Source organism: Kogia breviceps, chromosome 2, assembly GCF_026419965.1.
Source record: "Kogia breviceps isolate mKogBre1 chromosome 2, mKogBre1 haplotype 1, whole genome shotgun sequence".
In the NCBI taxonomy this organism is placed as follows: Eukaryota; Metazoa; Chordata; class Mammalia; order Artiodactyla; family Physeteridae; genus Kogia; species Kogia breviceps.
The window spans coordinates 172,573,465-172,597,470 of record NC_081311.1 but is presented as its reverse complement, the minus strand read 5'-3'; the positions used below and the strand labels follow the sequence as shown (position 1 = coordinate 172,597,470).

Below are 24,006 nucleotides of genomic sequence, written 5' to 3'. Positions count from 1 at the left end.
TTTAAAAAATAATAAAATAAATATGGGATTGCTACACTCAAAGCCCTAAATCAGAAGTGGAAGATGGCAGAGTGATTAATGGAGGCAGGAGAGCATCCCCCAGCTAACCACGGACTCCTCTCACATGTGAAGGCAGATCAGAGTAGACCTAAGTACATCCAGCTCAAAGACGCACACTCTCACGTTCTTGGACTTACCCTGATGCCAAGAGCAAAGCAAGGATAGCACTGACCCTCTGGATTTTGCACAAAGGAGAGGAGAGAGGCACCTAAGCTGCTCTACAAAAAGCATTGCTACAGAGTTGTTAGGGAAATTCTACTAAGAAAAACACTTGGATTCCAGAGTCCTATATCATCCTCTGCTATGACAGAGATAAGTCTTAGTAACATAAAAGGTTTTGTGTCCTTCTTAAAGGCCAATTTTCATGAATGTAGTAGTATCATCTATTATCCTGGCTACCCACCCACACACCTGTGCTACACACATGCTGAGTAACACCTAAGGATTTGTGAAGCTTGTACTTTGGGGGCCATGTAATTTAATTATTACTTACCGGGAAGTGGCCTTCAAAGAAAGAGCCAAAAATATTGGTTTTCTGTTGGCTTTTTACATAGCTTTACTATAGGACAATGGGGACGATACTATAAGATACTCTACATCGACATCAGTATCTGATCAACACCACCAGATATTAAGCAAGCCTTATCTACTGAGCCTTGCAGGGAGAAAGAAAAACACCCTGCATATAAAACAGAAAAAAAATTACTTTCAAATAAGTGATGCAATATTTGAATTATAAAAAGTACTTCCAAACAGCATATCTTGAGGAGAACTATACAGTCAAAACAAAGAACACGCAATATGGGTGTCTTGCTGATGGTGCCGGGTGTAGAAACAGTTTGACGCCTTTTATCCTCAGACCTGGAAACCTTGCCTCAAACTATTCTTATGAAAAAAGAATAATTAATAGTGTCTTGCAGTTTGCTCATTTTTTATAGTTCACCAAATCAAAAGCGCACAAAGGACCCAGGTATTCAAAGCTGGATGAAAAAAGGTAGATGTATTATTTACTTCTGAAAGCACTGCTGTCACTAAATGTTTGCATTCCATCATGATTACATTAATGATTTCACGGGAACAAAGTTAATTAAACCTCCCCCAAAGAAAAGGGCACAGATGAATTTTTAACCTCAGTAAAATAACAATACTTCATTTTCACAGCCCATAAAACTGCTCCTGACTATTAAAGCTGTATCAGGTAGAGATACTGGTGGGGGGAAAAATGCAAAATAACTATCCTGTATCAACAGCCCATCACTGGTATACATCCATTGAGCATTCCATATCAAACATTGACTCACCAGCAAAAATAAATGGGTGCCCAAAAGAGTTACTGCCCCCTTGCCCATCCAAAAATATTAAACCACTCATCTTTGAATTACTCATCCTTCAAAATTCAGCTCAAGCATCCCCTCCTCTGTGTAGCTTTCCCTGATTCCACCCTAGTTTGTGGGCTCCATAAAGAGACTGCACCTTATTCTTCTTTATTTTCCCTTAACCTAGGACAGTGTAGAGGGACGGAGCGGGGGAGGATGGTCAAGTGCCAGTAGTCACATAAAGAAACCCTTTACCATTGTCCGAATAGCTTTAAAGAGCAGAGCATCTCCTTAGGGTCAAGTACCAGGTCGGTCAGAATTCAATGAATAAATACTAACAGCATGAGGAAGAGCCTCAGATGCAATTAAGTCTCTAAGAAATTCTACCGAGTTATAAGAGACATAGTCTTGTCCTTATGCTGTGAGATCCTTCTTGTCACATAGTTTAGTCTGATTTATTACATATATGAAGTGTTGGGCAAAAAAATAAAGGAAAAAGAAATGAAATGTGCATTCTACAATATATTAGAGATTTTCACCCTCTTGTTTGAAAAATATTCCTGTAAGAAAGATAGATAATTCTTTTTTAATTTTAAAATTATTTTTATTGAATTAAAGACTTGAAACTCTTTGCAGAAATGGTCACATGAAAAAGCCTATATAGATTTTGTCTTTAAACACAATCAAAATATGAAAGCTCATGGTTATCATCATGGAAAACGAGTTAGAACTGACCACTTAGAACACTTTTATAAACAAATCATAATAAACCATAGTTTGGGTTCTAATATTGGAGATTCTACTCTTAAAATAATTTTTAAAGATTAGGGGAAATGATCCTACATGATGATTCTAGTCTATGAATCACCAAAAAATTGGTTCTAGAAAACAACATAATTCTTATTGGCAGCAGATGATGACCAAGAATCTTAATGAGCTCTTTTATCTGATGTCAAACCATTACTTCATATAGATTTTACAGTACTTAAAGGAAATTTAATGAATTACTGTTTGGGACTAGATTTATGCAAGATATAGGAGTAGTGAAAGTGAAGCAAGATGAAAAAGTCAAGTGATATAAAATTTATGTCTATTTATTTATAGCTAAGGTTCACCTTTGTAGAGCTTTTGAAACATAACTTCAATGGGATTACTTTATTGCTGAAAAACATCTCAGCTCTCAAAGGCTTTGACAGTGGGTGACCGTGAATTCTGATGCCAATTCTGTCACTTACTGTGTGATTTTTTTTTTTTAAGAGTAGGAAAAAAGACTATTTAATGAACTAAAAGTCAGAACATGGCATAAAATAAACTGCCAGGACAGAGTACATGAAATAATATTCCATTAATTATGAAAACTATACAGAGAATAGCCATTATATCAGAAGGAGGTTGTAAGAAATCTAACCTGTTGGCAGGTCAACCATGCTTCCATTGTCTATCAATTCCTCTGTGGAGGTTACATGGGGAGGAACATGGACCATCTTTGTTGAGACAAAATTCTGCTGGATGTACTAAAACAGCAATTACTGTCTATTCAGAGCAAAAAAACAATTTAAGCAGGTGATGAGAAGAATGTAGAATTCATTAACCTTCCTGCCCACAGCTCCTATAGGAGAAAAAAATCCTATTGCTTAAAAGATACAATATAAAAAATAGCAAGTGGTGGTACTTTCAGGTGTGTATTTACAAAGCTGCCCCAGACGTACCACCCTGCCATGACAAAGTTTCTATTTTTTCTCCAACTTGCTGTGTGATTTTATCAATTTCTCCAAGCCTGCAGAGTCAATGTTTGATATGGAACACTCAAGGTCTGTATACAAGTGATGGGCTCTTGATACAGGTTAGTTATTGCCTCATCTCTCTTGCCTACATTTCAGGCCCTCACACTCTCTGACCCTCAAACCTTTGGCCAACTCTTACACTTTAGGTCTGGGCTTAGACATTTAGTACCATAAACTTTAGCTTCCTATTCAATTGCACCCCTCCTAAGGAGATAAAAGCATCCTCAATTTTCCCCACCATGGCACTTTTCAGACTGTATGTAATTGAGATGCCTGTAGGATTGTCTTTCTCCTCCATTGTTCTGTAAGCTTCATGAGGGAAGAGTTTCTCTCTGGCAGGTTCAACACTGTCTGGGACTTAGCAGGTACTCAGTAAACATTTCTGGAAAAAGGTGTTTGAAATGGTTCATAAAAGGCTTCAATCAATAGAAATCTATCCATCAATCCACTGAGGTTAGAAAGTATGTTATGCTTGGCTACTACATGAGAAGTCCATTTATGTAACTTTTCTGGTCATTCATAAAATCATGGTTGCAGACATTAACCATTATGCTACCAAATGTTCTGCTACATCAGCACCAAAGGGATAAATTTCTCCCTGATAGGAAAACATTTATATCTCTAGACAGACAGATAAACTTCCTTTATCAGATAATGGAAATTATACACCCCAGCACCTGGCCTTTCCCACTTAACTGTCAGAAAAGTAAGATCCAAAATCAGTAGCTTATGCAATTAACTCATCTCAGATGCCTTATAACAGCTAATCCTCTGTGCTTTTCAATTTTTTTGTCAAAATTAACTTCTGCTGTAATTCTTCACTAATCATTAATCTGTCTTGAGTTCTTTTCCCATTTAGGTTATTACAGAATATTGAGCAGAGTTCTCTGTGCTATACAGTAGATGCTTGTTGGGTATCTGTTTTAAATATAGCAGTGTGTACATGTCAACCTCAAACTCCCAGTCTATCCCTCCCCCACCCCATCCTCTCCACCCTGGTAACCATAAAGACCAAGAAGTAGTCTGAAAAATGAACTAAGTTCTAGTTTAATTTGGCCATATTCTGCATGGGGGTGGACACCTGCAAAGGGTTTCCTTTAATCCATCAGTCAAGAAATAGTCTCTTGGGCTTCCCTGGTGGCGCAGTGATTAAGAATCCACTTGCCAATGCAGGGGACACGGGTTCGAGCCCTAGTCCAGGAAGATCCCACATGCTGCGGAGCAACTAAGCCTATGAGCCACAACTGCTGAGCGTGCGTGCCTAGAGCCCGTGCTCCACAAGAGAAGACACCGCAATGAGAAGCCCATGCACCACAATGAAGAGTAGCCCCTGCTCGCCGCAACTAGAGAAAGCCAGTGCACAGCAACGAAGACCCAGTGCAGCCAAAAATAAATAAATAAATAAATAATTTTTTAAAGTAATAATCTCTTAATTCAATATATCCCAGATTAAAAAAACAATGCCATGTGATCCCACTGACAATTAGATCCCTTTGATTCTGCTAGAAATTCTTAGATGCCTATTTTTTTTTTCTTTTCTGTGTGAGAGGCTATCACCATAGCTCCTCATTTCTGGGCAATCACAGTCTTCTCATTGCTTAGAACTTAAGAGAATTTAAATCTAGCTCTGATAGTCCTCATGATTTCCTCAGCCTGGTGTTTAATTTCCCTGGATCCCATTCACCCACAATAATTATTGTCAACAGGCAAGAAGGGGAGAGGGTAATGAAGTCTCTTACTGCAGGTAGAGGGCAAACATCCACTGTCCTTCACCACTTACACTAGATCTCATCCACCTACGGAAATCAAGAATCAGTACAATATACCAATGGTTTAATTGTGATTTTACTTTTAATGCTTCTGCTATTATGTTTAATTGTGGAAGTCATTCTCAACCCATTTTGAAAGTAGGTCAGATACACATCCTAAAAAATAGAACCAGAACCTCCTAACATTTAGGCAATACTTATTTTAAATCTTTTCAAGAGTTTCAGGACCTGATCTAGCAGCTTAAAGATGGGTCATCAAAAGCAAATGATAATGATATTATCCAAAGCATTCAATATAGGTTTAACTCTTCAAACAAAAATGCCCAAGAGAGACCTGATAGGTACTCACCTGATCAGAGAAAGTAAGGCAAAAAGAACTACCTTGTACTATGAAATCAAAACGCTTTAAAATATACAGGAAAGGATGACTTAAGGAGAGAAACCCCACAGCAACTCATTCCTGCCGGCACTGGAAACCTTAGAACACTACTGGGCCTCTAGGACATAGGAAAAGCAATATTTATCTTCATCATATTGCACATGGCACAGTGGCAATCAATACTCACGCAACTTTGGGGATCTGTGCCTCTTAAGGTTCCTTATTATCACAGAAACTTTTTCAAAATTGCATAAATAGTTCTACTCTCCCTAAAGTACATAAATGCAAAAGAGACCATAATCTCTCAGAACAACATTTTGAAATTATAGCAGCAGAATTAGCTACCAGAAACAGACTTAGCCATTAACAAGCAGCAGCTTAATGCTGACTGTCCCACTGCAATAAGCAATAAATGGATGAGGCTGGTGTATTTGTTTGCTAGGGCTGCCATAACAAAGAACAACAGAAATTTATTTCCTCATAGTTCTGCAGGCTAGAAGTCTAAGAGCAAGGTCTGGGCAGCACTGGTTTCATTCTGAGGCCTCTCCTCGACTTGCAGATGGCTTCCTTCTCACTATGTCCTCACATGCGCTTTCCTCTGTGCACACACAAGTCTGTGTCCAAATTTCCTCTTCTTAAAGGATACCAGTCATATGGGATTAGGGCCCACCATAAAGTTTTCATTGTAACTTAATTACCTCTTTAAAGTCCTTATCTCCAAATACAGTTACATTCTGAGTTACTAGGAAGTTAATTCTTCAACATATAAGTTTGGTGGGGGGACAAAATTCAGCCCATAAGAGATGGTCTGGTCTGCTCAACAAACAGGATTATTTTTACTAAGAGGGAAGTTTATAGCAATACACGCCTTTTTCCAGAAACAAGAAAAATATCAAATAAACAATCTAACCTTACACCTAAAGGAACTAGAAAAAGAAGGGCAAATGAAGTCTAAAGTCAACAGAAGGAAGGAAATAATAAAGATCAAAGTGGATTAAATAAAATAAGAGACTAAAAAGAGAACAGAAAATATCATTGAAACTAAGAGCTGGATCTTTGAAAAGGTAAACAAAATGGACAAACCTTTAACTGGACTCACTAAGAAAAAAAGAGAGAAGGCTCTGATAAATAAAATCAGAAAGGAGAAAGGAGAAATAACAATGGATGCCAGAGAAATACAAAGGATTATAAGAGAATATTACAAACACCTACATACACCAACACATTGGACAACCTGGAAGAAATGGACAAATTCTTAAAATCATATAAACTTCCAAGACTGAATCATGAAGAAATAGAAAATCTGAATAGACCAATCACTAGTAAAGAGATTAAGAGAGTAACCAAAAAACAAAAGTTCAGGACCAGGTGGCTTCACAAGTAAATTCTCCCAAACATTTGAAGAAGATTTAATACATAGCCTTCCCAAACTCTTCTCAAAAATTGAAGAGGAAAGAATTTTTACTAACTCATTTTATGAGGTCAATATTACCCTAATAACAAAACCAGACAAGAATAAAACACAAAAAATTTACAGGCCAATAAATATATGACAAGATTCAACACCAAAAACTCTCAATAAAGTGGGCATAGAGGGAGTGTACCTCAGCATAATAAAGCCCATACATGACAAACCCACAGCTAACACCATACTCAATGATGAAAAACTGAAAGCTATCCCTCTAAAATTAGGAACAAGACAAGGATGCCCACACTCACCACGCTTATTCAACATAGTATTGGAAGTCCTAGCAAGAGCAATTAGGCAAGAAAAAGAAATAAGAGGCATTCAAACTGGAAAGGAAGAAGTAAAACTGTCACTATTTGCAGATGACATGATTGTATACATAGAAAACCCTAAAGACACCACAAAAAAATCTATTAGAAATAATAAATGAATACAGTAAAGTTGCAGGATACAAAATCAATATACAAAAATCCCTTGCATTTCTAATGCTAATAATGAACTAGAAGAAAGAGAAATTTTTAAAAAAACAAGGCCATTTACAATCACAACAAAAAGAATAAAACATGTAGTAATAAATTTAACCAAGGAAGTGAAAGACCTGCACTCTGGAAACTATTAAGACACTGTTGAAAAAAATTGAAGAAAACACAAATAAATGGAAAGATATTTCATGCTCATGGACTGGAAGAATGAACAGTGTTAAAATGTTCATCTTACCCAAAACAATCTATTTCAAACTATATTACAAAGCTATAGTAATCAAAACAGTATGGCATTGGCAGAAAACAGATACATAGGTCAATGGAACAGAATTGATGGCCCACACATACATGGTCAATTTACAACAAAGGAGCAAAGAACATACAATGGAGAAAGGATCATCTCTTCAATAAATGGTGTTGGGAAAACTAGACAGCCACATGCAAAAAAATGAAACTAGACCACTATCTCACACCACATACAAAAATCAACTCAAAATGGACTAAAGACCTGAACATAATTTCTGAAACCATGAAACTCCTAGAAGAAAACATAAGCAGTACACTCTTTGACATCAGTCTTAGTTATATCTTTCTGGATATGTCTGCTCAGGCAAGGGAAACAAAAGGAAAAATAAACAAATGGGACTACATCAAACTAAAAAGCTTCTGCACAGCAAAAGAAACTATTAACCAGACAAAAAGACACCTATATCAAATGGGAAAAGATATTTGCAAATCACATATTTGATAAGGGGTTAATAGCCCTTATACCTAAACAACTCAACAACAAAAAAACTAAAAACCCAATTTAAAAATAGGCAGAGGAGCTAAATGACATTTTTCTAAAGAAGACATACAGATGGCCAACAAGCACATGAAAAGATGTTCAACATCACTAATGAACACAAATAAAAACCACAAAAAGATATCACTTCTTGCCTGTTAGAATGGCTATTATCAAAAAAGCAAGAAATAACAAGTGTTGGCAAGGATGTGGAGGAAAAGGGAACCCTCATATACTGTTGGTGGGAGTGTAAATTGGAGCAAACACTGTGGAAACCAGTATGGATAGTCCTAAAAAAAATAAGAATAGAGCTACCATATGATCCAGCTATTCTACTTCTGGGTATTTATCCAAAGAATAAGAAAACACTAATTTGAAAAGATATATGCACCCCTATGTTCACTACAGCATTATTTACAGTAACCAAGATATTGGAACAACCTAAGTGCCCATCAACAGATGACTGGATAAAGAACATGTGGTATATATACAAACAAAGAAATACTACTTAGTCATAAAAAAAGATGAAATCTTGGGACTTCCCTGGTGGTCCAGTGGTTAAGAATCCTCCTTCCAAAGCAGAGGACATGGGTGCGATCCCTGGTCGGGAAACTAAGATCCCACATGCCGCAGGGCAACTAAGCCCACGTGCTCTGGAGCCCGCACACCACAACTAGAGAGCTCGCATGCCACAAGTAGAGAAAAGCCTGAGTGCCACAACGAAGATCCCGCGCACCGCAACAAAGATCCTGCATGCCGCAACTAAGACACAATGCAGCCAAATAAATAAATATTTTTTAAAGAAAGATGAAATCTTGCCATTTGTGACAACACGGATGGACCTTGAGGGTATTATGCTAAGTGAAATAAGTCAGACGGAAAAAGACAAATACCATGTGATTTCATTCATATGTAGGATATTGAAAACAAACTTAACTAAGTAAATAAACCAAACCAAACAAAAACAAACACATAGATACAGAGAACAGAGTAGGGGTTATCAGAGAGGAAGGAGCAGGAATGAGGGGGGGAGGCATGAAACGGGTAAGGGGGATCAATTGTAGTGATGAATGATAACTAAATTTTGGGTAGTAAGCATGCTGTAGTGTATACATGAGTATAAATATAATGTACACAAGTAACTTACATAATGCTATAAACCAATGTTACCTAATAAATTTTTTTTAAAAAAAACAGGACTATTTTAAATCCTATCTGGACCTTCTGCATTTTCTTTATACTGTTAAAAATTGACTGAAATAGTTACATTTTTTTTCTCACCTGATGTGAACAGATGAGCAATCATTAGAATTATGCCCAGCTCCCTTGTAAATTTATAGTCCAGAGCTGTGATCAAAGCAGCCACAGAAGAAGACTCCAGAGACTGCCCAGGCTGCACATCAGCATGTGACTGAATGTCCCCAGGTCTCAGGTTGCTGGAAATTATCACATCTTCCTTGCAGGGTTGGTGACAGGATTTAAATTAGAGAATATGGGTAAAGGGCTTAGCACAGGATCTATTACCATCATTACTATTGCAGTAGATAGCCTTCCTTCTACAGACCCCTGAAATTGAGAAATAAAGCATTTACCTATGAGTTAGCAGCATCTTAAAGACAGAATTCTGAAATGGAAAGCAAGGTTACTCGTCATTTCTGACTCCTCTGGACTCAAACCCAGAAAACACGCCTCAGCTGGCAGCCTCAGCAGCAAGTTTGAGACCAAAAGCCTGAATTCCGCAAAGCCAGTGCCTTCCCTCGCCCAGATGTGTGAGAGGAGTTCCAGCAGCGAGACTGATAGGCAGATAACAGGAGAGAAGCAGGGGATCAGCACTGACACGTCTGGCCAGCCAACCTTAGGTCAGGAGTCAAGCCAGCTCACAAGTCCGCCCTGGACTGCACTGCAGGTGGACCTGCCTCACTCTTCTCCAGCCACACCTCCTGCTCCTATTCATTCACAAGAGGAAAATGGGGCAGGAGGCCTGTCTCTCCTCCACATGCTTCTCCTTACAAACCAAATTTTCAGTTCAAATCTCCAAATTTGCAGAGCTGGAAAAACAGTCAACAGAACAAGACTGAAATTCCCCCTCTGAATCCAGTGACTACAAACAGGCAGCTTGCCTTCCATCTGCTGATTGGTGGTTCAGGCTTCTTTGAGAGAAGGGGTTCACTAGTCTTCACTCATACCAGGGGTTCAATGCTTTCCTGCTCTCAAACCTTTGCTCTGCCACTTCCCCACGTAAAATGCACCTTTCTCCCTACCACATCTTTCCAAATCGAAGCATCTGTAGCAGACTCCAACATGCCCTCAGCATAACATGCCCTCAGCATAACACGCTGAAGACAGGTGACAGGAAATACCTAAGATTTCTGGCTTTTTTTCTACCTGAGAGGAGGCACGAGGAACATACTGAAAAGTTATTGCCCCCAGAAACAGCTCTCAACCAACAACAGACTGGCACTTGGTGAACAAACCTCCAGCTTCCTCACCCCTCGGTTCGATAATATTCTCGCATGTTCTAGAGGATGAATACATGGACTCCCAGGGTTTCCTCAGTGGGAATGAGCCCCAGTTGGGCACGTGGGAAATCACCCTTTTTTAGCTCCCTTCCCTTCCACTTGTCACTCCTCAGCTCCCTAAATGTATTTCCTTGCTTCAGGATCTGCTACCAGGGGAACAAAAACCAAGACAGTGTCCTTTAAGAAAAACATTAATCTCATCTTCCCCATAAAACCTTCCAACACCAAGGCTTCCCAAGTCACTTCCTATCATGTTTACTATAATTTGTATATATTTTAATCTCTTTTCTCTGCTATGGGCTCTTGGAGAGGAGGGATTCTTTTACACAGCTCTGAATTCCCTGGGTTGCTCAGCACAGTACCTTACACAAACTAGACGCTCAATAAATGTCTGTTGGCTGAATAAAGAATGAAATAACCATGCTAATCAGCACAAAAGCCAGGGTCTTTATTTAATCTAGCTGAAACTACATCAATGTGGCTGTTTTCTTCTTTCAAAAGCATTGCATGAACTACATTTCATGAGCAAACTACTGTGTGCATATATTTCTTTAAATCAGCATTTTCTAGATATTCATCTTAAATCAAATATCGCCCAAAATCAGAACAAAGATATCATAAACTGGGTGGTTAAACAACAGAAATCTATTTCTCATACTTCTGGAGACTAGAAATCCAAGAACAAGATGCTGGCTGATTCAGTTCCTGGTGAGGACTCTCTTCCTGGCTTGCAGATGGCTGCCTTCTTGCTGTGTCCTCACATGGCAGAGAGAGAGGGAGCAAACTCTCTGGTATCTATCTTATAATAACACTAATCCTATCAGATCAAGGCTCCACCATATGACCTCATTTAACCTTAGTTACTTCCTTGGAGGCTCTATCTCCAAATACAGTCACATTGCAGGTTAAGGCTTAAACATAGAAATTTTAGAGGGAATTCAGTCCACAGCATGGAGCATGCCTTTCCAATTAGCAGACATGTATAAGTACCACACATTATCTTAGTTAGTCCTTACAACAACCTATAGCTTAAGAAGGAAACTAAAGCTTAAGAAGCTAAGAATATATACATACAATGGCATATTATTCAGCTACAACATAAATGAACCTTGAAAATATTACACTACGTAAAGAAGCCAATCACAAAAGGTCACAAGTTGTATAAATCCATTCGTATAAAATGTCCAGAATAAGAAAATTCATAGTAACAGAAAGTAGATGAGTGGTTACCAGAAGCTTGGGAGGAGGGGGATGGGGTGTGACTGCTATAGATACAGGGTTTCTTTCCGGGGCAACAAAAATGCCCTGGAATTAGATGGTGGTAATAACTGCACGACTCTGTGAATATAATAAAAACCACTGAAGGGAACACTTGAAAGGAGTGAACTTCATGGTGTGTGAATTGTATCTCAAACTATTACTAAAAAAGAAGTTAAGAAATTTGCCCAAGGTCACACGGCTAGTAAATGACAGCCTCCAGATTCAAACCCAGGTCTGTTTGACTCCAGAACCAATGCTCTCAACCATCATGTAACTCTGATCACAATTATTCCCAATTCACATATGCTGAAGACACCAGCAAATTTAACTATAGGTAATATGGCATAATTCCAATCACACATATCGGAGAGATAATCTTCAGACTCCCTGAGGACTTCCAAGGATCAACAATACACATTAAGAATTGCTGGGGACTTCCCTGGCGGCCCAGTGGTTAAGAATCTGTGCTTCCACTGCAGAGGGCACAGGTCCGATCCCTGGAGATCGCACATGCCATGGGGTACAGCCAAAAAAAAAAAAAAAGAATAGTTAACCTAGTAATCCTTTTTAAACCTTATGTAACTTGGAACAATGGTCATTCTAGAGAAAAAACAAAACAAAATTGAAAAGGGGAGTATCCTGAAAGGAGTATGACAAAAGATCCCCTGAAGCCACAACTAGGACTTTTTGGGCTAAAAAAAATGTAAACCGAACGGTGTGATGCCCATGCTTCCTGCCCGCCAGTGGCGTCCTACCCAAATGCCTCCCCGTGGACAACGGCCCTTCATGGTCTGGCTACATGGCTTCCTCTCTGACCTCAACTCCTCAGTCTCCCACCATCCCCCGCCCCCCGCTGCACTCCAGTCACGCCAGCCTCGGTCCTTCTTGAACATTCCACATTCTCCTCAGCACCTGCTGTCAGCTGGACCTACAGTCCCAGCTGAGTGGAACCTTCTCACCTTCCAGCCTCATGTGGTATCTCATCTTGGATGATCAGGTCTCATGTCCCTCCTCAGACAGACCTTCTGGCTTCTGTGACATCTAAACCACCCTGGCCACTCCCAGCTGAAGTCTCTTTCCATCACGTAGCCCAGCTATATGTTTCTCAATCCACTTGTCTTTATTTAGTGATTCACTGTCTGTCTTCCCCTAGAACAAATCTCCATGAGGGGAGACAGCGAACTTGTCTATTTCATTCCCAGCAGCATCAGCACCTACAGCAATTGCAGGCATAGAGCAGATGCTCACTCGATATTTGTTGGCTAAATTAAAACACGCACCTCTGCCATGAGATGCTTCAGCAAGCCAAGGCCTCACTTGTTCAATCCATGAAAGCACAGACTCAGAAAGCTCTCCTCCCAGGAACTCACATCAGGGTAGTCTTCACAAGCTGGCAGTCCAGCCCTGGTGAGGTCATTAACCATTTAGATTCTGCGGATATCACTCTGATTAGTTTATGTTAACACCTTAATGCCTTCTTTCCTTCACTGAGCTCGTATACCTATCATACACCTTTTGCCCTTCCCCACCTTAACAATTTAAAATTGTTGTAAATAGTGTGGCAACGACCACCCTTTGGTGAAAATGAGATTCCTCTTTGCTCAGAAGCTCTTTCCCCATGACTGATTTTTAAAATTCTCTTGACTCTTTACGTTCATTCTAATGGAGCAGCCATTGAACGTTAGTGAATCACAGCCATCGAAAGTTATTTAAACTAGAGACCCACCCTGGCCAACACTTGTCACACTCTTACCCAATTCCCTTGTCTCCGGAGGTCATGTGAGCATTGCACACACAGGCTGCGCTCGGAAGGCTCAGGACTCTGAACAGGGGAGATACCATGTGATTATAGGTCTCATGGTCTCCCTCTCACTGCATTTACTTGTCCCTACAGAGACCTCCATTTTTTCCTTGTCCTCTTGACCTCATCTCCATTCTTACCCAAACTGGATCCTGATAGCAAACTACCCTAGTTATTCACCAGTATTCAAAGAGCTCTGTCTCCACTGCTCTTCCTCTGAGTCACCACCAGCAAACATGAACGCTGCTCCACACTACAATCTCCTTTCCTCCCCCACACAGTGCAGTGACGGAGTTACTGAGCACTCCAGGTTAAAAAAATAAAATACCATCAGACACAATGACACAAAGACCGACACATAACATATGACTTCTAATGCAGATGGCTCATAAATTCTTTAACATGACCTTGGTGAGCTTCCTCACCCATTTCTCACCATGTTAGCCTAAACTTTCATCATTTTCCTCAAGCCCAACCCACCCTCCTTCTCCATCCCAATGGTAGATAATGCAGTCTCCAAGAAGATAGAAATCTTCAGAGATGCGCTGAACTCCATCCCTTCTCCTGCAAAACTTATCTCTACCTGCATATGCCCTAATACCTTCATACAAGTTAGGAATGAACTGTCTCTCCTGGTTCAAAACTAAGTTGCCCTTGTGTTCTTGCTCTCACTCCCTTCTATCTTCACCCAGATCTTGCTCCATAAATTATCTCCTCTCTTCTGTATCTTCATCTCTCACTCTTAACATCTCCATTTGTCAGCCTAACACTTGCTCTGTTATCCCTAAAAACCCCTTCCTAGACCCCAATGTCTTCTTCTGGCTACTACTCTAGCTCTCTTTCCTTCTCACCCAAATTTACCCAATGAGCAATGCTGTCTCCAAACCATCTCCTCTCAATCACTCCCAGCCCACTGTAACCTGGTTTCTGCCCCCAAACTTTATGGAAACTGCTGCCTTCAGACCATCAGTGATTACTTAATAGGTAAATACAAAGGCAATCTTTGCCCTTTATCTCACTAGATCATTCTACTGCATGTGAGGCTATATATCACAACTTTCTGTTTTGACACTCTCTATTCAATCATGCTCCTGATTCTCCTCCCGCTACTCTGATCACTCATTCTCTGTCCCTTCATTGTCTCCTCTTCCTCTCCTCAACCCTTAACAATCTTCCCAGCTTATGCTCTCCTTATTTTACCCACCCTTCCTGAATGAACATGGTCTCATTCACAAACACGTTTGTCATTAACATTCATATTCTACTATCTCTAGCCCCCACCTCTTCCCTGAGCTTTAGACTGTTATATCCATTTACTGCCTAGACATGGCTTCATGTATGTCCCAAAGCCCCTCAAATCAATTATGCCTACTCTGATTTCACATTCTTTTCTCTTCACCATTTAACCTGTTTTTTCCCTGTGCTGCCCATTTCACCTGGATACCACCTTCCACCCAGCTATGCAATCAAGGTACCTGTTAACTTTAACTCTTCTTTCTGCCTTTTCACCCATATCAAAGCAATCCTAATGAGCTTTATCAATCTAAGACTTCTTAAAAGTATTCCCTCTCCATGACTTTTAGCACTTCCTGAGAACAGAACTTCTGTTTATCTACTTACTTACTTCATTTTTCACAGTCTAGGGGATAATAGCCCAGCACTGAGCATGACATACAAGATCTTGCATGAGTTGAGCTGTCCCTGGGCCTACCTCTTCTGACTCACCTCCCTCAACCTTGTAATTTACCAAGAAATTCAACAAAAGACTCATTCTCCCTTTAACATGCCACACTGCTACATGGCCCGCCTCCTTAGCACACACTCTCTCCTCTGCCTAGAACACAATTCTCCATTTTCTCTCTCTCTCTCTCTCTCTCTCTCTCTCTCTCTCTCTCTCTCTCTCTCTCTCTCTCTCTCTCTCTCTCCATCCATCCCCAACACTTCCCTTCCTCACTAGCACTTGCCCTCCAAGATTTAGCTCAAGCATCACCTTTCCTAAGATGCCTTTTCACACTCCTCCAGCCTGGAGAGCTTCCTCTCTCTAGTGCTACCATAGCATTCCATGTTTATCTCCAGCACAACCAATTTCACACTGCTCTAAATTTATATGTTTATCTATTAACCTCTCCCAAGTAGACTATAAGCTCCTTAAGTCAAGGACTGCTCATAGAAGGTGCTCAATTTGATTCCTCTGCATGTTAAATATTAGTGGTAAATAATTTTCTGATGTGTCTCCAGACCTCTAAGTACCCTGGATGTCCCCATATGACCCTTTCGCAGGCACAGTGCTGACCCAGCATGGTGAAAAGGAACTCAACCAATGCTCAGCAGACTCAAAGAGGAAAACCTGCAATATCTTCAACACAGGAAATTCTGAGTTCTGCTGATTCATTCTGACTTAAAGCTGCAATTACACTTGAGTAAGGAGCACCCAAGCTGACCCTGCATCTTTTTTTCTGCAGAGCTCACAGAATTTGGCACACAAGAAATTTAATAGTTGTTCTTTATAGTCTTCTGTAATTTCTCAGATATTGACTGTGGTCACCCACATTATAGTGTCTGATAGCATTACGTGGTATTTTTCTGGCAAAAATGCAGTCTTGGTCAAAATACTGATGAGAGTTTAAAATATTGACTGGAGCTTCTTAAACTAAAGAAAACCATGCAGGAAAGCTCTTTCACCAAAGAAAGGCTCACTGCTGGCTCAATTCGAGGCTGAAGAGCCCTGCTTAAGGCAACAGCTCTTGTTCGTGCTTTGTACGAAGACATCTGTGCAATTGGTTCCAACTTGGGAAATAGCATTTAAATATCAACATAAACACATGCTCAGAGAAAAATCGGGTAAATCTTCATCAGGACCAAAATTTCTAAGAAACTGTATTAGAGCAAATTACGAAGCAAAGAACCTTCTCAAAATAGGTATTTGTAAGTCATCATTTTCTTCTGTTCTTCTGTTCTTCATACAGAAGTCGTGTGAATTGCATACTGAAAGGTAAAGTGGAATTTCTAGACTGAAGTCTAACTATACTTGAGTCAGTAATTTATCATGCTTGCTATATATTGTAAAGATTATAGTTAGCACTTAATTAACTAGCATTACTTTAAATATTTGTTCCATTTAAAATCACAATATCTAAGTACTGTATTTGAGATTTTTAACAAATTCAATGTTAAATGCCTCTTCTTTCAGTAATAAAAAGATATTTTTATTATTAAAAGAATTAACTTCAGACTTTTATATTTTTCTTTAAGTGCTATATGACATATAATCAGCTAGAAAATATCAGTTGCTTCAACAACAGACATTATTTTGACTAAAATATTATCATGAAATAGAGTTTTATTGCACTTACTTCTTAACAGGATCATAACTAAATACTTACTTGTTCAGTGTGAGGTCAAGAATGAATTTGGAGCCGAAGGCTTCAATCTGGAAGCTTGCCTGGGCCAGATGGACAGCCTATGGATTCAAAAAGACAGAAAGAACCTTAGCTTACTTTCCTATCTTTAAAGATGATTATATTGATATCAAGAATGACATTTAATAAGAAGAAAATTTTATGGACTGATTCATTTCTTTATGGATCCTTATGTAACAATTCATTTCTTTAAGAAGAGATCAGGTGCATTGTCATGGCCCTACTTGGAAGACCTAAATGTCTGTGCAGCAAGGAACTAATAAAAGTCCTTTAAAAGGGACCCATCGTGACAAAGATTAAGAGCAGGTTCAACTGAACTTTCAAAGGGACCGTGATGAATTATGCAAAAGTCTGACTAATTAAAGCTTGATTTCAGCCTATTCTGTGCACAAAGCTAACCGATTCTTTCTGCACACCTAAGTGAAAACTCACGTCAGTGCTCCGCTCTTCATCAGGAATTGGAACTTTCTCTAAATGATGTATCAGCAAAATGTGCCAGTAAAATGGGATAGCACAACCTATTAACTTCAGAAAGCACTTCAAACCAGGCCCTTCGTGGATAACGAGAGTTTATATCCCCCTTTGAAAGTCACATATTTACAAACACTGTCCTCATTGTGATTTAATCCAAATACAAAGATAATCTCATCTAAACATGAATCATATGTTCTAGGTATTAAAGATTGGTATAGCTCACAGAAGCGTCTTGCATAACATAAATTAACAAATCAATGAAGTTTTGTTAAAGTATTATCCAAGATAAAACTCTCTTTTGTCACCCAATCAGGGAGAAAAAAAAAAAAAAGGACAAGGATACATGCAACACCTACCCCCTACACACACACAAACCTCCTTCCTCCAGACCTCATTCCTGAGGTACAGTGGGTGTCGTATGTGAAGTGCTACATGTATGGCAACCAGACACTTTCCACTCCCCCTCCCCTCAATGCCACCCCATGCTCCTCTTGGCCTTTCTCCTCCACTTCGTCGACATCCTACTCCTCCTTCAAGGGCAGCCCAACACCATTACTTTCCAGGAAGCCTCCTTCGCACGCCTGCTGGGAACGAACTCAGGACTTCAGGAGCACAGCATGTGTCCCTCCCTCTGCAATGAGTATGATTGCTTCCCACCCTGGATGGTCTGCTCCACAACTCATACCACAAGGGTCTTGCGAACAGTTGTACATTAACAACCCTTCCCCCAAAGACATGAACTTTCAATTAATTAACCAAATTTTTATTGTCAGGACTCTTTTACCATGCCAAACCTATAAAATACTATAAATGAACCATGACTTCTACTTCTTGTCAAGCATAACTGCTGATCAGATAGTCACTCTGTAAAATAAATAAAATTAAAAGGAAATTAACATATTAAATTTTAAAGACAGAGCAATGAGAGAGAAGTCACCTCAATCCCTAATACCATGGGACGCCATGTCTACCCCAAACAACCATGTATCAGTAGAACCGGGTCATCATCACTGATGTGAGCTTCCTGTATTCAGACAACTCCTTGAGAGAGAAAGAAATTTCTATCTTGTCAGGTATGGTCTCTGTCATCTGTAGCAGAACCTCTATTTATCTACTATAAATATCACAGAGTCTTTAATCTAAATTCATTCTTAAGCATTCTTAAGTCTTAAAGCATTAATTTTTGCATGAAAATTTTTATTTGATGAATAACTTGTACAAGGGGAAATTTTTCATCTCTGGGTCCCAAAAGTTAAAAAAAAAAAACAAACAACCTTACTTCCTGAAAATAAGATAGGTCCTTAGGCATATTTCCCTTAGGAATACTAATTAGTAGAGAAGAGTTCATTAACGGCACCCTGACCTAAAAGAGGTGAAAAATGTACTTCTTTGAGAATCTTTATAAACAAGAATATATTGTGGTAAAAAGAGTACGCACGAAACAAAAAACTACACATAATTTATCACTTTGCAAAACAAATGAAGCAAAACTTCCAAATGAATATTCCAAAGAAAAGCGTTTTGAATTTTAGCGTTTTGAAATTTAGGCAAATCTCTGTAGGTCTGGTTTTTTTGTTTTTTTTGCGGTACGCGGGCCTCTCACTGTTGTGGCCTCTCCCGTTGCGGAGCAAAGGCTCCGGACGCGCAGGCTCAGCGGCCATGGCTCACAGGCCCAGCCGCTCCGCGGCATGTGGGATCTTCCCGGACCGGGGCACGAACCCGCGTCCCCTGCATCGGCAGGCGGATTCTCAACCACTGCGCCACCAGGGAAGCCCTGAACACAATTTTTTTAAATGAGTAAGAATCTTCCTGCCAAGAGAAGAAAAGACATTCAGGACCTGGGAGGAAACGTCTATAAAAAATAGAGTAAAAAATGAATATGGAAAAGAAACTTTAAAAAAATATTTAATGAATATGGCCTGTAGAAATGGCTTTTGGAGGAAACGTCAAACAATGAATCTGTAAAGGTGGGCAGGAGACTGTGGGGCTTTGTGTGACATGATCAATGACGTGTCTGCTCACATATACACACGTGTGGCCAAGACACAGAGCTTTCCTTTAAATGTCCCCCACTTACTCAGCACAGTGTCTGGCATATGTCGTCATCATCATCATCATCATCAATACCAACACTATGATTCAAACATATTGACAGATTACTTTCCACACCAACTGAAACAATTAGTGCAATGTCATCAACAGCATTCTTGTTTCTCCACAGGAAAAAAAGAAATCTGATTTTGTTACCTTTATCGGGAAGACCGTTTTAACATTTGAATTCACTTTAATGCTGAGAGGTAGCACATTTTCCTATAAAGTGATTTAAGATTTCCTTAAACATTCATCTTCCTTGCATAGTTAGCAAATGGAATTCGTATATTCATCTAAAATATCTGTATCCATTTTAAGTAATTTCAATCCAGTGATGTATGTTATTTTTCTTACATTCTGTTTCTCTTTCCTTTGCTATACATTCTGCATTTGTACACAGAGTACAGATTCTTCTCTAGACCAAAATAAATACCTGACAAATGCTACTTTTCCCTATCATTCTGTTACTTCTGCTCTGTCCTAGAAATGATTAAAGTAAGTTTTAACTTCTGGTATCTCTATGTTATTCCATATCAACTGATCCGTTTTTCTTTAACAAAATACCACGCATATAGTTTTGATAACTGTCAATTTTAAATATGTTTTCAAATCAGGTGAAATGAGTCCTCATCATTATTGTTTTACAAATTACATTTTTTGATATTATTTGTTTTTATTTCATATTAACCCACTTCTTCCAAATGACAGAAAAATTAGAATGGCTGGGATGGGTAGAAAGTTTTTATAATATACAGCCATATCACTTATGGTTTATTAAATATTTTGGAGTTGACTAACTGACCAGCACCACTGAAACCCACTGAAAACACAAAGACTACCTCAAAGAGTGTTGCTCTTCTTTTACAAAGAAGGACCTGCACAGCGAGATTTAGGAATGTGTTCAATGATACAAAATCACAGAATACTTCAGAGAAGAGTTCATGAACCACACGTAAGGTCATAATGGGCTATTTTCTCCATTGGGATATCTGCTAAACAGACTTAAAGATTAACGCATGTTTTTACAAGACCTGTCACTGTAATAGCACTGTGGAAGAATGCAGGGTTTTAAAGTCAAAGAGCGTCATTTCATGACAAGAATAAGCACAAGCCAGGGCTCAGAATTACCACCCTGAAAGACTGAGAACAGCTGTTGCCTAAGCACTTTGAGATTTTTCTTTTGACTCAGGATCTGGCACAGGGAAATTACAGGAGCTCTATAAACAGAAACAACGAAACTCAATTACATACACAAACCTCCTTCACTGAAGAACAATTTATACATCCTAACAGTGTGCTTTTGTTTCTCTGTTTTTTTTACCTCATGGTATCATGTTAAATAACTTTAGAAGACTTTTAGGTTCCTCACCTAAGATTGGCCTTGCATCTTATCCAGCAATGTTATGCTACTAAGCAATCATAAATGCTCGGCTTTGGGTAAGGTACATTATATAAGCTGAAAGACACAGTTATGTTTTCTTGGGACTTACAGTCTAGACTAGTTAACATTAATATGGACATGAAAACAAGAGAAAAAGATGACTATCTACTTATGGAAATAAAAAGCAGGTATTTCCAGGATATATATGTTTTCATGCAAAAATGAATACATAAGAAGTATTCATTTAGTATTCTTTACTACTTGTAAGGAGTTGTAAATTCTACAGAGTGTGTGCATAACTGAATATGGGAAATGAACAGTTTACACTTTCTCAGAATTCAGAAAATATTACAAGACTGAATTTCATATTTCAGTAGAAAATGAGCAACTTGAATTGAGATGTCTACACTATCAATCACAACATCCACTGAGCATGTATTTTACTTTACTATGCTCTATAAGGTACATGGTTTGGGTAACAGAGGAAAATTCAGAAGAAGTTTCCCTGCTCTTAAGATATATTCAGTTTATTTAGGGAGACACTCATTTAAGTAACAAAGGAAACATATCCAGAGTGGCATAGCAGTAAGACAAGAAAATGCTTTACAAACAGAGAGCAGAAGACCTGGAAGGTATCAAGCAAGCCTGAGCAGACACCAGGAGGATGATATAAGCTCTGCTTCCTAAAGAGGAGAGCTGTGGGCTTCTAGGAAAGAAGGTGCTTGAGAGAGAAAAATGCTATAATTAGAGTTAGAAGCCAGATTAATAAAACTGTCTTCTCTGCCAGAAGGGATCATAGAAAATGTAAAACAGGTAAACAGTTGATTACTAATGAGACTGTAGGTAAATTTTTTCTTGGTTTTTTTTTGGGGGGGGGGGGCTGCATTGGGTCTTTGTTGCTGTGTGCAGGCTTTCTCTAGTTGCAGCTAGCGGGGGCTACTCTTTGTTGCAGTGCACAGGCTTCTCATTGCGGGGGCTACTCTTCATTGAGGAGCACAGGCTCTAGGCGCATGGGCTTCAATAGTTGTGGCACACGGGCTAAGTAGTTGTGGCTCATAGGCTCAGCAGCTGTGGTGCACCGTCTTAGTTGTTCTGCGGCATGTGGGATCTTCCCGGACCAGGGATCTAACCCGTGTCCCCTGCACTGGCAGGTGGCTTCTTAACCACTGCACTGCCAGGGAAGTCCCTTTTTTTTTTTTTTTTTTTTTGCAATCCCTTTGGGAAATAAGGTTCCCTAATATATTTATAACAGAAAGATATGCAAAATATTAATATGTCCATCAAGTAACTATTATATTCATCACATTATAAAGTACATCTTAATGCAGAAAAAATTTTCTTTCTTCTTATTTTTGTCAGAAAAATCAGAGAATTTTCCCCACTTAACCAAATTTGGTCCACATAATTAGCAGAAAATCACAGAACTATGGAGTCACAGATGTTAAAATTTCAAGGTGCCATTCTGCCATGGCGGATGCATTTTAATCTTTTTACATCATCAGAGTTAATTGGAGGAAATGCAGAACAATATTGGCTCACAGACAGGGAGCTTGAAGCGGGTTGCCCCTGGGCAAAATATATTTCTAAATTTTGCCTGAATTTTGCACATGAAGCAGCTGAGACCAAACAGGGGAAATGAACAGGACAGTCTCATGGCTGGTGAGTAGAAGAATGAGCTGGAGCCCAGGGCAAGGTCTCCTGATTTAGTATTCTTTCCAGCATTGCCTCCTTAGAAAGTACACAATGACAGTGAGGGTCCTCTATATAAGAATTCAGGAGGGTGTATTGAACACTTTAAAAGATTTTCATTAAAATGATGAAATACACAATGTTTTTACTTAAAGAAAGAAAAATATGTCCATATATATGGGAAGTCCCTTTTCTTGTTTTTATTTCCCTCATTGCTATGATAATATTGTTTATTCTATGTTCATTAAAATATCAAACATATATGGTGTGTGTGTCTGTGTGTGCACATGTGCATAAACTATAACATTTTCAGGAAATTTTTTTCCCTCCCTTTATCTTTTTGCTCATGGTTTTTTCCCCTACTCTCAATGATTTTTCAATAGATCTAGATCCTTCAAGAGTTTCCACCCTTTTTTCTTCAAATACAGTGGGAAAAGTTCATACAATTTCAAAGACCTTCTTCTATTGAGTTCCAGAACATTTTATGGTATTTCAGAGAAGACAGCTTTGGAAATTCCCCAACTAAGAAGGAAGGAAGAGAACCAGCTAATCAGATACTAGAAGCATGCTTTGTTGTAACAGGTTGAGTTGCTGAAGAAAGAATGGGTTGAGTTCCTTCACCAGGGAGTCTTGCATCCATCTTGGTTGCATAGTATGTTTTTCTCTTCATAGAAAAACAGGAGATACAGAATCCGGTGACCCAAATAATTAAACTGCAATAAGAAATAAACTGCCAAGTTTAAATTGAAATCAGTTTCAGGAAAATACATCACTTTCTTAAGAATAGATATATGTATATGCATAACTGAATCACTTTGTTGTACACCTGAAGCTAACACAACATTGTAAATCAACTATACACCAATATTAAAAAAAGAAGAAAAAGAAGAAGTGAGAAAGGAGCAAAATGTAAAAGAAAATGTCAAGCAATCTCACTATCAACAGATTTTCTCATAAGTCTTATAAAATCACAACTTGAGAACCGAACTGATCTAATATTCTATTGAATAAAGCCGTGTAGCTGAGATTTATCAGCAAAAATAAATAAATAAATAAATGAGAAAATATGTTACTTTCTTTGCTCATACAGGCTTTTCTGTACATGACCAATCTGGGTCTATCCCACAGCTAGAGAAACATAAAAGTCCAGCATGTGGATCTTTTTTCTGTATAATGCAAAACCTCAAATATGGGAATATGTTTTAGGAGTCTTAAAGTATATTTCTTGTGTTTTATCTCAATTATCTAGAATAACATAAAGCTAGTATGGCAGACTTTTTTATTATCCTCTTATAGAAGAAAAATATTTTTAAAAGGCACAGAGGGGTTA

General features: G+C 38.8%; 1 protein-coding gene across 5 annotated transcripts in view; it reads right to left on the bottom strand.

Annotated features, from left to right (window-relative positions):
• The window catches only part of ADAM23 (ADAM metallopeptidase domain 23), a 160,224-nt gene that overhangs the window by 99,248 nt on the left and 36,970 nt on the right, over positions 1-24,006 (bottom strand). For all 5 annotated transcript variants that reach the window (XM_067026671.1, XM_067026674.1, XM_067026672.1 and 2 more), the window contains exon 3: positions 17,006-17,082. In XM_067026671.1, the coding sequence (XP_066882772.1) occupies positions 17,006-17,082 (77 nt within the window). The remainder of the gene's footprint in view (positions 1-17,005; positions 17,083-24,006) is intronic.